We start from the raw sequence: 13,518 nt of genomic DNA on the forward strand, positions 1-13,518 counted from the left end.
AGCAACATTTTTGTCCGTTACAAAAACAACCAGACACCCTAGAACGATTGTATACTTTCCTTTATATGTACACATTTCGTTAAATCACACATAACACACAAATGCCAGCAGTAGAATATGAAAAAAAGAGAAAAAGGAATGACTAAAGACTTTCTGAAAGCGGTCTCCAGTGAAAACAAAATGACAACTGTGCAATTTGTAATATTTGTTCAACTAAGTGGCTGTTGGAGGGCAGTGCAGTATGAATCATTGCTATTGCACGCTTTTCATCCCCTAAGGCTTACACTCTCATCACACACACAACTAAAACTGCAGAAGACCCTTTGCACCGTCTAATTAAAACATTTGAAAAGTGCTGGAATCCATATATTGACTTTTTTACTATTTAAAATTTAAGCTCGGAATGGTACACTGCAAGTGCAAACAGGAATCTTTTGATTTGAAAGACAAAAGATAAGTTCATTGGTCAAATTGACAGGAAAAAAAAGTTAACCCTGTAAGGCACAAGAGCCTACGATGCACCTTTTTAGCATCTAGCTATAAGGTGTGCTCAGACCAGTCGTACTGCATTCAAATGAAGTGAAATGTCGATGTGTGTATGAGGCTGTACGTGGCACACAGTAATGTGGACGTTACTCTTGCTGCAAGGATTGTTGCCATTGAGCCAGCCTGCTTGCTGGATGCTACACGTCCAGGGACCTCCCGAGTCCGGATGTCCACTGGATTAAACTAGCTCACATTCATAAACTAACCCCCAAAACAACCTTAAGAATATCAAGTAGAAAAGAGTAAGAAACCCACAGCCTTGTAGAAGACAGCATAGAAGAAGCAACATGTCCTTCAAATACAAATGAGGTGCAGAATGTGAGCACGATCTAAAATAGACACGGCAAAAGTGGAATTTTTCACTTCACATTGTAACAACTATCAGCCAAACAAGTCTTTCAGGTCATTGTTCGCGGACGTGCTGTGCTTTAGTCCGCTTTGGTTGGCGGCGACGGGGGTTTGGGAGAAGTTCTGCGGACTGAAAAAAGGGTTCGCCTGCATTCCGAATCCTGCCGCCGGAGCTCCCTGCATGGCGGGCTGAGCGTTTGGGGCCGTGGCGAACTGGCCGAGCCATGGGTTGCCGCTCGCGGGCGCCATTTGGTTGAGGGACACTTTGGGCTTGTTGGACGTGAAAAGGTTGTCCAACGCCGACATGTTCATCTGGCTGTTATTCTGCGCTAGGGCGCCAAAGTTGGGGGTGCTGGCGGTGGTGCCCATGCCACCATAGATGTTGGAACCCGACGGCCGCATGTTCATCCCCACGCCCGGTGATGACGAAAAGTTGAAGCCGTTGGATATCGGGCCGCCCACGGACGGCGAGGGGAAGGCGGACATGCCCGGTGAGGCCTGCACCATCGGCGGTCGTGGCGTGTTGGATAACGACATACTGTTTAGGGAAGCCATGTTGTTGAGCAGGCTGCTGGTTAGATCTTTCGTCTGCAAGTAAAACATATTTTAGTTTCTACCCTGATAAAAAGAAACCAGCCCCCCCCCAAAAAATAAAAGAATACCTTGGAGTTGGTGGAAGCCGTCGGTTTGACGCTCTGTGGCGCCAGCGGCTGCTGACTTCTCAGTTTGGCCGCTTGCTCCTGCTCTTTAGCCAGTCGCTGTTTTTCCTCCAGAGTCAAAGACATCTGAAGGCAGCATAGGAAAGCAGTTGAGTGCAAGTTATTAACACTAGAACTACCAAGTCTATACAAATCACTTTTGTAACTAGAGAAGGATCATCTGACCCTAATCAGCATATGGCGAAAAACACAGACAAGACTGAAAAAGCACTTTCTGCTCTTGCACTCCTCTTGAAAAGAAACTGCTGTATTTTAAGACAAAACAGCTGTTGTGTTTGCTAGAACAATATGTCTATATGCTGCCATAGCAGATTCATGGTGCATTAAGCCCCTGAGCTATTTTTAATTTGCCAGTTTTACCCTGAAAACCCCCGTTTACAGATGTTGCGCAACCGCTTTTATTTCAACCCAGCCATAAAACGAAAGTAAATAGTTTTATTTGTTATTCAAAATGTCTGTCATTTTTATTTAAAAATCATTAATTGATGTCTAATATTTCGTTTAAAAAAAAATTTTTTTTTAAAAGACTAAAAAATGATTCACTGGCATATTTTAAACTTTTAAACAAATGACATCACAATGAAAAAAATGGTGTCTGTAAAAGGTCATGTATATTTACCTCATAACTATTGCTTAAATGTATTTTTTTTGTTTCGGTCACATTTTTTCAGACATGTTAGATGATGAATAATCGATCCAAACAAAGAAAAATAGGAAAAAAATGTTTAAAAAGTTAAATATATGAAAAACAAAATCTCGACCACTGCTTGATGTCTGCGATTTCTGCATCGCGAGCCTTGTTATATTACCATGTTTCACCTATAAAATCCCCCCAAAAATCCAGCTGTGGCCATTCACAGCTGTGTCTTGACACTCAGTGATACATGCTACATGGAGTTTTTGGATCGAAACAATGTAAGTACACGATAATATCTCGTTAAAGTCATGGCGTCTGTAATTCTGCTCTCGCGTGCTCTCCCCTGCAGACAGGGTTTTGCTGTTTAAAAAAAAAAAAATTTTTAGAAAACGCCCTCCTTATCAAATTTTTTCTTCCCCTCGAAAATTGAGATTTTAAGCTTTCCAATGATGTATCACACTTGCATATCAGACAATTTTGAAAGTTGGCTAAATTGGGGGTCTCAGAGCAGAACTTCAAGTCACCTGAGTGTGTTCCGCCATATCTTTTGTGAGCACTATAGTCCTCATTAGTCATTCCCATTCACACTTGCAAAACCACAGGGTCGGATTGCTCCAATTAGCATCTTGAGTGTTTGCAGGGCAGGGCTGCCTTGGCTTAGTCGGACAGTGGACCGCTCAGGCAGGCAATCGGGCGGACAACCTTTTTACATATTCCAAAAGCTGCGGTTTACCCACAGTACAAGGGGCGGTGTAATCCAAAACAAAACATTTTTTATGTGGTGACATATGACACTTCGCCTTTTTCACGAGGCTAGGTGTTGGAGGTTGTTCCCGAAGCAATTTTCTTCTTCTGCGTCTTCTTTGCGCCGACAAGAGAGTGAGCCAGTTCCTTTGCAAGACCCACCAAGAAGTCCAACCAGAAGTCCTCTATCCAGAGTGACCCCCCCCCCCCCCCTTCACACCTAGGCAGCGACTCCACCAGAGTGTGTAGGGGGGTTGTCTGCTGGATTGCTTGTTTGAGTGGATAATTGTAAAGCCAAGTATTCAGTTTGGTATTGGCCTCATTTGACGCCTTTCTGGTCTTTCTTGAAAGCCCCCCCCCCCAAAAAAAAAACGGTAGTTCCAGTCTTAACAAGGCTAAAGACTTGTGATCCTCTTACTCTATTAGGCTGCGGGGCTACGGTCGAAGATCCGTTCTCCTTCCCGTTCACCCCCGCGCTGCCAAAAATGTCATCGATCTGACAAGAAATGACAAAATGCACTTAAACGGTCTACAAAAAAGTAACATTTCTTGCTCTTGACTTGAAAGAATCTACCTGGTGTGACGTCGACGGGTTCTTGGTCTCCTCTGACGGTTTCCCTGTGGCGGTTATGTTCAAACTCCTGATAGGAGAAATGGTAAATGGTGTTATACTTGTATAGCGCTTTTCCACCTTTCAAGGCGCTCAAAGCGCTTTACACTACATTGCCATCTACCTACTGGAAGCGATGAAAGAGACTTAAGTATGCTTTAGCGTGTTTTAAACTTTGAACTCACTTCTGCTGCTCCTGCATGATGTGCAGCTGCTCCAGCTTGGTCTTGTGCTCGGCCTCCATGCGACTCAACATTTCTCGGATGACCACCATGAAGGAGTTGAACTGGAACACATAAAACATGACGTGAAAAAAACACGACGATATCACAATTTTACACGGGTAAAAATTACCTGATTGAGGTTGAGATTGCTGTCAATGCTAAGCGACACCAAGTGTGGCAGGCTTTTACCTGCCAGGTTCTCCTTGGGGATGCCCAGCTTCTTGTGACTGAAGGTGCACTTGTAGATGCCTAAAGCGGTGACAGGTAAGGTAGCGCACAAATTAAAGTAAGGAAAATCCAGAAGCTCACCAAGGATTCCCATGAGCACCGCCGGTTCCCTGGAGGGAATCTGCTGCAGGAAGGGCAAGATCTCATCAATGACAAACCACTTGTCCATGTACTCCAGGATCTTTCCCAGACACACTAGCGAGTTGACACGCACCTTTGTGACCACAGGAAGAGAAAGTTACAACAGATTCAATGTATGAATTTTCAGAAAAATTGTAAAAATGACTCACGGCGAGCGAAGACGTCTGCAGGCAGGCGGATTTTATACGGGGGATGAGAGCGTTCTTGATGGACGGATAGTCGATTAAGTTGGCGAATGTGGGGATGATGTTGAGGCACAGCTCCTGGAAGACAAATAAATAAAGAGAATTGAGTTTCAAACTTAAAATGCGCACCACAAACAAAATGTCCACCTGGATCTGCACGGACGGGGCTTCAAGAGCTCGATAAACCATTGGCAGAACGCTGTTCTTGATGTCCTCCGGCGGCGTTTTGGTCAAGAGCAGGTCCATTTTTTGCAAGAAGATGAGTAGAATCTGCACAGGGACACAGTTGAGAGTTATAAAACAACTTCCTACTCAAGAACGCAAAGCATTGGTTTACCACCTACCATGTTGCTAGCCTTAAGAAGCATGAGAGAAGATAGAAATATACGTCTGATAAACATGTTTCTTTTTCTGGAGTGGAAATTGGGGCGTTACCTGGATGGGCTCCTGCTGCTTGAAGACTGGTGTTAGATCGGGCAGGATAAGGCGGACGTACTCGTCCTTGGTGCACTCCTCGGCGATGAGCAGCACGTTAGGTAGCACGAAGGGGACCATGTCCGGGTTGACGAACTCCGATGAAAGAGCCGGAAGGATGCGGTAGACCACTACTCGCTTATCGGGAAACAAATAAATAGTGATTTTTCTGGAAAATTTGCACAGGGATAATCCATTGAGGATTTTGAACAGAGCCATAGACTTCATAATATATGAAGGGGCGCGGGCCGATTAATAGGGGGCCTATCTCTGTCAAAGCTGACCGAGTGGAAACACAAAGAGCTTTTTACATTGAAAATTCTTGTGAATAAATGCGTAAATCCCTGAATTCTTTATAGATATGGGCGTAAAACAGTCTCAATTCTTGGTTAAAAGCAAAGAACGGGCAGTAAGCATTTATTTTATGTAACTATGTCGAATGTGCTGCTAGTCTTTAAGCCACTGTGGCGCCGCCTTATCACGACAGAGCTTTTTACGTTGAAAATTCTTGTGAATAAATGCTTAAATCCCTAAATTCTTTGTAGATATGGATGTAAAACAGTCTTAATTCTTGGTTAAAATACCAAACAAAACAAAAAATGGGGGCCTACCTCCATCAAAGCTGACAGAGTGGAAACACAGAGAGCTTTTTACGTTGAAAATTCTTGTGAATAAATGCTTAAATCCTTGAATTCTTTATATTAGATATGGATGTATAACAGGCTTGATCCTTGGTTAAAAGCAAAAAATGGGCAGTTAGCGTTTATTTTACGTAAATATGTGAATAAGCGGCTAATCTTTAAGACACTGAGGCGCCGCCTTATCACCACAAAGAGCTTTTTACGCTGAAAATTCTTGTGAATAAATGCTTAAATCCCTGAATTCTTTATAGACATGGACGTACAACAGTCTCGATTCTTGGTTAAAATGAAAAAAACAGCAGTTAGCATTTACTCAACGTAATTATGTCAAATGTGCAGCTAGTCCTTTAGCCACCTTGGCGCACATAATCACCACAAACAGCTTTTTACGTTGAAAATTCTTGTGAATAAATGCTTAAAACCCTGAATTCTTTATAGATATGGACAAAAAACAGTCTAGATTCTTGGTTAAAAGCAAAAAAAAATGGGCAGTTAGCATTTATTTAACGTTGATATGTCGAATGTGCTGCTAGTCTAAGCCAGCTTTTTACGATGAAAATTCTTGTGAATATATGCTTAAATCCCTGAATTCTTCATAGATATAGATGTAAAAGTCTTGATTCTTGGTTAAAAGCTACAAAAAAACAAAACAAAAAAAAAACGTGCAGTTAGCATTTATTTTACGTAAATATTGCGAAATATGATGCTAGTCAGTAAGCATATTAGCGGCCACCATATGTAAACAAAGAGCTTTTTCCGTTGAAACTTCTTGTGAATAAATGCTTAAATCCCTGAATTCTTTATAGATATGGACGTAAAACAGTCTCAGTTCTTGGTTAAAAGCAAAAAAACGGGCAGTTAGCATTTATTTTACGTAACTATGTCGAATGTGCTGCTTATCTTGAAGCCACCGTGGCGCCGCCTAATCACCACAGAGCTTTTACGTTGAAAATTCTTGTGAATAAATGCCTAAATCCCTGAATTCTTCAGATATGGACATAAAACATTCTCAATTCTTTGTTAAAAGCGAAAAAAAAAACGGGCAGTTAGCATTTATTTTACGTAAATATTGCGAATTATGACGCCAATGCCGTAGCAGTTAATTTCTCGTATTGATTTTTTTCACAATGCTTCAAAATGCATGCATGGTAGTACGAAAAATATAATATTTACCTTGAATCCTCGAACAAATCATTCCTGAGACAATCCTTCCTGTTTGTATGCTGTACAGCTTTCGTACTTTTTCAAGCTAAATCCGGCGTTGCGCTGGTTTTAAGAATTGCTGCGACTGACGAAGCATTACTTAGCCTTAATGGCGTACCGCGCAGAGGCTATTTTTAGACCGTGACGTCGCATCGTAAAGCAGAAGTAAAGCCGAAGTGGGACATTATAGACCCGCCCTCGCATAGACCCAACGTAAAAAGTGCTATTTTTCGCCGGTAATCTTTCAAAAACGAACATGCCGATCACGCATTGCTTTTTTGGAACTTGTAGAAACGACTCTAGATATTACAACCATGAAGGATGGTTTCTTCATACGTTCCCGGAAACCAAAAACTCGGGAGGAAAAAATGTTAAAACCGAATCAACTTGCGCGGACTTTAACACCAGCTCGGCGAATCCATTCACGTTTCATATGCAGTAAACATTATGTTGGGTTGACATGGTCTTTCAGAGGACAAAGAGGTAAGCCATTTTTATATTTTTAACTTCTTTTTTTAGCGTAACGTTGTGCCGTACTGCTTCTGTCTGACAATGAATGACCTGAAAAGAATTACAATGATATCTGACTGCCACTGTTACCGTTTCTGTTTATATATATATATATATATATATAAACAACTTTAATAAGAGGGAAGTGTAAATAAATTATAGGATTAAGATGTGTTATCAATGAAAAAATTAAAAGTGTTCGTTGGCTGTCACTGAGTAGCATTTGCGACCGCTACACAAAGCTAACTAAATTACCCCCAAGAACGGTAAGAGACGTAGGACAACCAGAGGATATATAAGAAAGACAGGGCTGATGGTAAAGGATAGCTTGTTGAAACCGGAGAAATAAAAAAATTTTAAAAAGCTAAAGCTATTCTTAGGTCGGCTCGTTTTTTTCGTCTTTTTCAGCCTTCGACACTAAAGCCATCTCTTTAACTGAACATTTTTATGTTCTTCCACATCTATGCCTGTCAATTTGGCACCAGGCACATCATTTTCAGAGAGAATTGGTAGGTTTAGCGTTGTAAACATCTCCTTCGTACATGATTTCCATTCATTTCCTATTAGGGACAAACGGTGGCTTGTCCTTGCATAGCAACCGTAGCTAATACCATGAATATTAATGAGCGGAAGTGACGTGTTGCTTGCGGTACGCCATTGACGCTGAGTGTTGGGCCGGCCCCCTACCGTAGGTGTGGCGCAGGCTCTGGTGGAAGTGTCATGTCCATATATAATGAAGTCTATGACTGACCTTTGCTCACCCCTAATGAAAGTTTACCTTGGGGAGCTTGGGTAGGACTTTAGGGAGGCCCTTGTAGAACTGAGACTTTTGCAGATTGTCTCTCTGGAAGAGCGAATCAAAATACTGCAGCGTCACCGCGCCCACGTCGTCAAAAAACGGAATCTAGTTTTCCAAGTGGGACAAAAATGGATGAGACACATAAACGAGGAGGACGGCGCGACGTCTGGGACGACGCTAACCTTGGTCATCTGGTCGGCATCGGGGCGCACGTTGGGCGAGACGCTGAGTAGCATTTTTACATGGTCGCGTACCTCCTCTGGGAGTTTGTTCAACAGTGCCGGACTTATGTTGGTGAGCTACATCAACATAAAGAAACTAGCATTAACGGTCATATCGAGCTTCGTGCCGTTGTCCCGCCGCGCGCACCTGGTCGAGCTGCCGGCTAAAGCTTTTGAAGATGTCGTGCTTGTTAACGGCAAAAACGGGTTTGCCCTCGTTGAAGATAGCATGCGCCACCACGCCCAGAGAGTACATGTCGGAGGCCGTGTCGCAGCTGACTGAAAGGATGTACTCGGGCGCCAGGTACTCGGGGTTGGGCAGGCACAGAGGTGGCTGGTTGGGCTCCCATTCCTTACAGGAGAACTTGGGCTGCGAGCGAGGGAGTGTCGGGTCAGACAATGAAGTGAGGCGCAACAGAAACTCCCTCCTTTCACTCACTTCATTGTCAGACGGATTGCTGGATGAAATACTGAAGTCAAAACCCATAATCTTCCATGATCCACTCTTATTCAGAATAATGTTCTCTGGACATAAGTTGCCGTGAACCATTTTCACTCCACTGTGCAGGAAGGACAAACCCTCAGAGATCTAAAATGACATAAGAATGACATACAGTGAAGCAAATAAGTATTTAGTCAACCACCAATTGTGCAAGTTCTCCTACCTGAAAAGATTAGAGAAGCCTGTAATTGTCAACATGGGTTAACCTAAACCATGAGAGACAGAATGTGGGGGGGAAAAAACTAAAAAATCACATTGTTTGATTTTTAAATAATTTATTTGCAAATTAGAGTGGAAAATAAGTATTTGGTCACCTACAAACAAGCAAGATTTCTGGCTGTCAACTTCTTCTCACGAGGTTTAACGAGGCTCCACTCGTTACCTGTATTAATGGCACCTGTTTTAACTCATTATCGGTATAAAAGACACCTGTCCACAACCTCAGTCAGTCACACTCCAAACTCCACTATGGCCAAGACCAAAGAGCTGTCAAAGGACACCAGAGACAAAATTGTAGACCTGCACCAAGCTGGGAAGACAATCTGCAATAGGTAAAACGCTTGGTGTAAAGAAATCAACTGTGGGAGCAATTATTAGAAAATGGAAGACATACAAGACCACTGATAATCTCCCTCGATCTGGGGCTCCATGCAGGATCTCACTCCGTGGCGTCGAAATGATAACAAGAATGGTGAACCTACAGAGAGCTGGGACCACAGTAACAAAGGCTACTATCGGAAACACAATGTGCCACCAGGCACTCAAATCCTGCACTGCCAGACGTGTCCCCCAGCTGAAGAAAGTACGCGTGCAGGCCTGTCTGCGGTTCGCTAGAGAGCATTTGGATGATCCAGAAGAGGACTGGGAGAATGTGTTATGGTCAGATGAAACCAAAATAGAACTTTTTGGTAGAAACACAGGTTCTTGTGTTTGGAGGAAAAGGAATACTGAATTGCAGCCGAAGAACACCATACCCACTGTGAAGCATGGGGGTGGAAACATACTGCTTTGGGGCTGTTTTTCTGAAAAGGGACCAGGACGACTGATCTGTGTGAAGGAAAGAATGAATGGGGCCATGTATCGAGAGATTTTGAGGACAAATCTCCTTCCATCAGCAAGGGCATTTAACATTAGACGTGGCTGGGTCTTTCAGCATGACAATAATCCCAAACACACAGCCAGGGCAACAAAGGAGTGGCTTCGTAAGAAACATTTCAAGGTCCTGGAATGGCCTAGCCAGTCTCCAGATCTCAACCCCATGTAGAGGGAGTTGAAAGTCCGTATTGCCCAACGACAGCCCCAAAACATCACTGCTCTAGAGGAGATCTGCATGGAGGAATGGGCCAAAATACCAGCAACAGTGTGTGAAAAGCTTGTGAAGAGTTACAGAAACCGTTTGGCCTCCGTTATTGCCAACAAAGTATTGAGATTAACTTTTGGTATTGACCAAATACTTATTTTCCACCATGATTTGAAAATAAATTCTTTAAAAATCAAACAATGTGATTTTCTGTTTTTTTTCCCCACATTCTGTCTCTCATGGTTGAGGTTTCCCCATGTTGACAATTACAGGCCTCTCTAATATTTTCAAGTGGGAGAAATGCACAGTTAGTGGCTGACTAAATACTTATTTGCCCCACTGTATCTTACGTGGAGTCTGACAGTCTCTCAGGTTCTGAGCCTAATCCTTACCTGCAGCAGTCCATACTTGGTCTCAACGTCGTACAGTTTGTACTCCTTGATGTCGTTGGGAACGGGGCTAGGAAGGTTGTCCCAGTGGCCCAGCACGTTGGACAGACTGGCGAAAACCGGTTCTGTGCAGAAGGCCAGACAGTCCCTGTAAAAACAAATACCAAACTTTATCGGCATGCTTCTCAAATTTTGGAACTAGCACAATAGTCATTAGGTGAAGTGCTAGTGACCGTGACTCCTCCAAAGGATGCTGAACAGTCAGGAGACGCGGGTGTCGCAGTCGGGTCAGCTGTTGCACCCCTCGCTTCAGCGAGTCCACAATTTGATCCTTTTCAAACTTCTGGTACTTGTCAATCATCTTCTTGTCAAAGACAAACACGGCCACTTCCTGGAGATGACACAACACATCCGGTGGGTCTTTCGCTCGATAAAAAGGGCGGCTTAATAATATGTACCTGCTTGGTGGACTTCTTGGTGCCGTTGTAGATCCTCCAGCACATGCCAGGACCGCCGCTGGCGATGTGTCGGCCTACCTCGAACTCCCGCGTGACCGGGTTGCCCATGACGGCGCTGGTGACGTCCGCAGTCACTTTTGTGACCGTGCTCTTCAGTTTGTTCAGCATGGACTCCATGTCGAGGAGGGACCGGGCAGCTGGAATGGAACAATATATCAACAAGGTAGTGTCGAGATATATACGCAGCATGAAAAAGTATCTGAACCTTTTGTGATTTCTCTCATTTCTGCATAAAATCACCATCAAATGTAATCTGATCTTTGTCAAAATCACACAGATGAAATAACAGCGTCTGCTTTAACTAAAACCACTCAAACATTTATAGGTCTTCATATTTTAATAAGGATAGTATGCAAACAATGACAGAAGGAGGGGAAATAAGTAAGTGAACCATCACATTTCATAATTTGTGCCCCCCCCCGGCAGCAATAATTTTAACCAAACGCTTCCTGTAGCTGCAGATCAGTCTGGCACATCGATCAGGACTCATCTTGGCCCATTCTTCACTACGAAACTGCTGTAGTTCAGTCAGATTACTGGGATGTCTGGCATGAGTCGCTGTCTTTAGGTAATGCCACAGCATCTCAATGGGGTTCAAGTCTGGACTCCATAACGGGTATTTTGTTATTCTGAAAGCATTCTGAAGTTGATTTACTTCTGTGTTTTGGATCATTGTCTTGTTGCAACATCCATCCTCTTTTTAGCTACAACTGTTTGACACACGGACTCAGGTTTTCCTGCAAAACATCCTGATAAACTTTTGAATTCATTCTTCCAATAATGACTGCAAGTTGCCCAGGCCCAGAAGCAACAAAACAGCCCCAAATCCTGATGCTCCCTCCAGCATGCTTCACGGTGGGTATGAGGTGTTGATGATGGTGAGCTATTCCATTTTTCCTCCACACATGACATTATGTGTTACTCCCAAACATTTCAACTTTGTTTTCATCAGTCCACAAAATATTTTGCCAAACTTCTGTGGAGTGTCGAAGAGCCTTTTTGCGAACATTAAACAAGCAACTATTTTTTTTAGACAGCAGTGGCTTCCTCCGTGGAGTCCTCCCATGATCACCATTCTAGGTCATAGTTTTACATATAGTTGATGTGTGCACAGTGATATTGGACTGTGCCAGTGATTTCTGTAAGTCTATTGCAGAAACTCTAGGGTTCTTTTTTTACCTCTGAGTACTCTGCGCTGAACTCTTGGCGTCATGTTTGGTGGACGGGCACCACTTGGGAGAGAAGCAACAGTGCCAAACTCTCCCTTTGTAGACAACTTCTCTGACTGTCGATTGATGAACATCCACACTTTTAGAGATGTTTTTTTTGTATCTTTTCCCAGCTTTCTACAAATCAACAATCCTTGATCGCAGGTCTTCAGACAGCTCTTTTGACCGAGCCATAATACGCATAACACAATGCTTCGCATCATGACAATTCTTAGAGAATAAGAGAAACTGTAAAAAGAGAAAATTGACTTTTTTTCTTCTTTAGTACATTGTATCTCATTAGTTTATCGATATGCTCTTGCCAAGAAACAATATATCATTTTAAAAAGACGGCTGTTTAATAAAGGAACCAACAAGTTGCTACAAAAATTTTCCACTTGACCAAAATGTTCCATTACAACAGTGTCTATATAACCCAGTGGCTGTCACTGTAGTGAATTACAGATACCAGTCGCAAGTACATAAAAAACACTGGAAAAGGAAGTTGACGTTAAGTGATGCAAGGGGAAGTCAATTTTTATTTTTTTTTTAAATGTCGCTTTTTGGCTCTATTGAACCTTTGCAGTGTTTAGACATGAACATAGAGTTTGTAAATTCTGATCTGCTTCCATCACTTGGGAATCTAATATAAAATCCATTTGAACGCATGCCAGCAACGCTTTCAGTCATCCTTAATTAATTATGAACACATTTTCTGGTCTTACTATCAACAACTGAGCATTTTTATACCGTATCCGTGCATTATTTAGGTATTTCATTCTCAGGGGTGGTTTAGCAACAATGGTTGCCATTTAGTACTGCTTGGAATGTCGGTTATGATAATCATTTAATATATTTTCCCGATTTCACACATTTCTAAAAGATCCCAGTAACGTCGATAGCACGATTAATGACGACCTAATTATTGATAACGAACTAGTCGTAGCTCGGACAGAGTTACCCTGATTTAACCTCAAAGTATTTACCACCGAACGCTGCCATTTGAACACCCCGTGATGTTAAAGCCCACAAGTTAACGCATATCGATTTAATATTCTGGTAATGATTCACCGCGCCAGTCGACAAGCTGGGCTAACTAGCCAAGAATGCGCAGTAACATCGCATTCGTTCCAATCAGGTATCCCCAAAGTGTCGTTTCATCGGATCGCATAAACTCACATTGACACAGTACAAGATGTCTTCAGGTAATACCCTTTTAAGTTGCCCACTCCTGGGGAATGCTGTCACTGACGTGCTTCGCTGACAGCCCCCATGTTTTCAAGTAGCCTCCAGAATCAGCTAGCATGCTAGGCTAGGATGCCTGACAAAGCTACTTCCGGGTCCTGAGCGCAAGCAAACGTTGACGTCACA

The 13,518-nt window shown here is 42.9% G+C and overlaps 1 protein-coding gene across 1 annotated transcript; it reads right to left on the reverse strand.

Annotated features, from left to right (window-relative positions):
• Positions 1-55: 55 nt before the first annotated feature.
• Positions 56-13,490, reverse strand: scyl2 (SCY1 like pseudokinase 2). The gene is made up of 18 exons (XM_057856121.1): positions 13,327-13,490; positions 10,880-11,076; positions 10,655-10,812; positions 10,425-10,569; positions 8,670-8,819; positions 8,379-8,600; positions 8,192-8,308; positions 7,989-8,114; positions 4,818-4,994; positions 4,530-4,652; positions 4,347-4,460; positions 4,138-4,270; positions 3,959-4,077; positions 3,790-3,890; positions 3,569-3,635; positions 3,413-3,490; positions 1,557-1,679; positions 56-1,482 (listed from the first exon to the last, which is right to left on the reverse strand). The coding sequence occupies exons 2-18, from the start codon at positions 11,054-11,056 to the stop codon at positions 928-930; spliced, it is 2,685 nt and encodes an 894-aa protein (XP_057712104.1). The 5' UTR covers positions 11,057-11,076; positions 13,327-13,490; the 3' UTR covers positions 56-927.
• Between the last annotated feature and the right edge of the window lie 28 nt (positions 13,491-13,518).

This window comes from Corythoichthys intestinalis, chromosome 13 (genome assembly GCF_030265065.1).
Source record: "Corythoichthys intestinalis isolate RoL2023-P3 chromosome 13, ASM3026506v1, whole genome shotgun sequence".
Classification (NCBI taxonomy): domain Eukaryota; kingdom Metazoa; phylum Chordata; class Actinopteri; order Syngnathiformes; family Syngnathidae; genus Corythoichthys; species Corythoichthys intestinalis.

Coding starts and splice junctions, on each gene's coding strand:
- scyl2 (XM_057856121.1), bottom strand. CDS start 11,056: ATGGAGTCCATGCTGAACAAACTGAAGAGCACGGTCACAAAAGTGACT. Junction 8,309..8,378: donor TTAGCCGGCAGCTCGACCAG/GTGCGCGCGGCG, acceptor ATGTTGATGTAG/CTCACCAACATAAGTCCGGC. Junction 3,636..3,789: donor ATCATGCAGGAGCAGCAGAA/GTGAGTTCAAAG, acceptor TTCTCCTATCAG/GAGTTTGAACATAACCGCCA.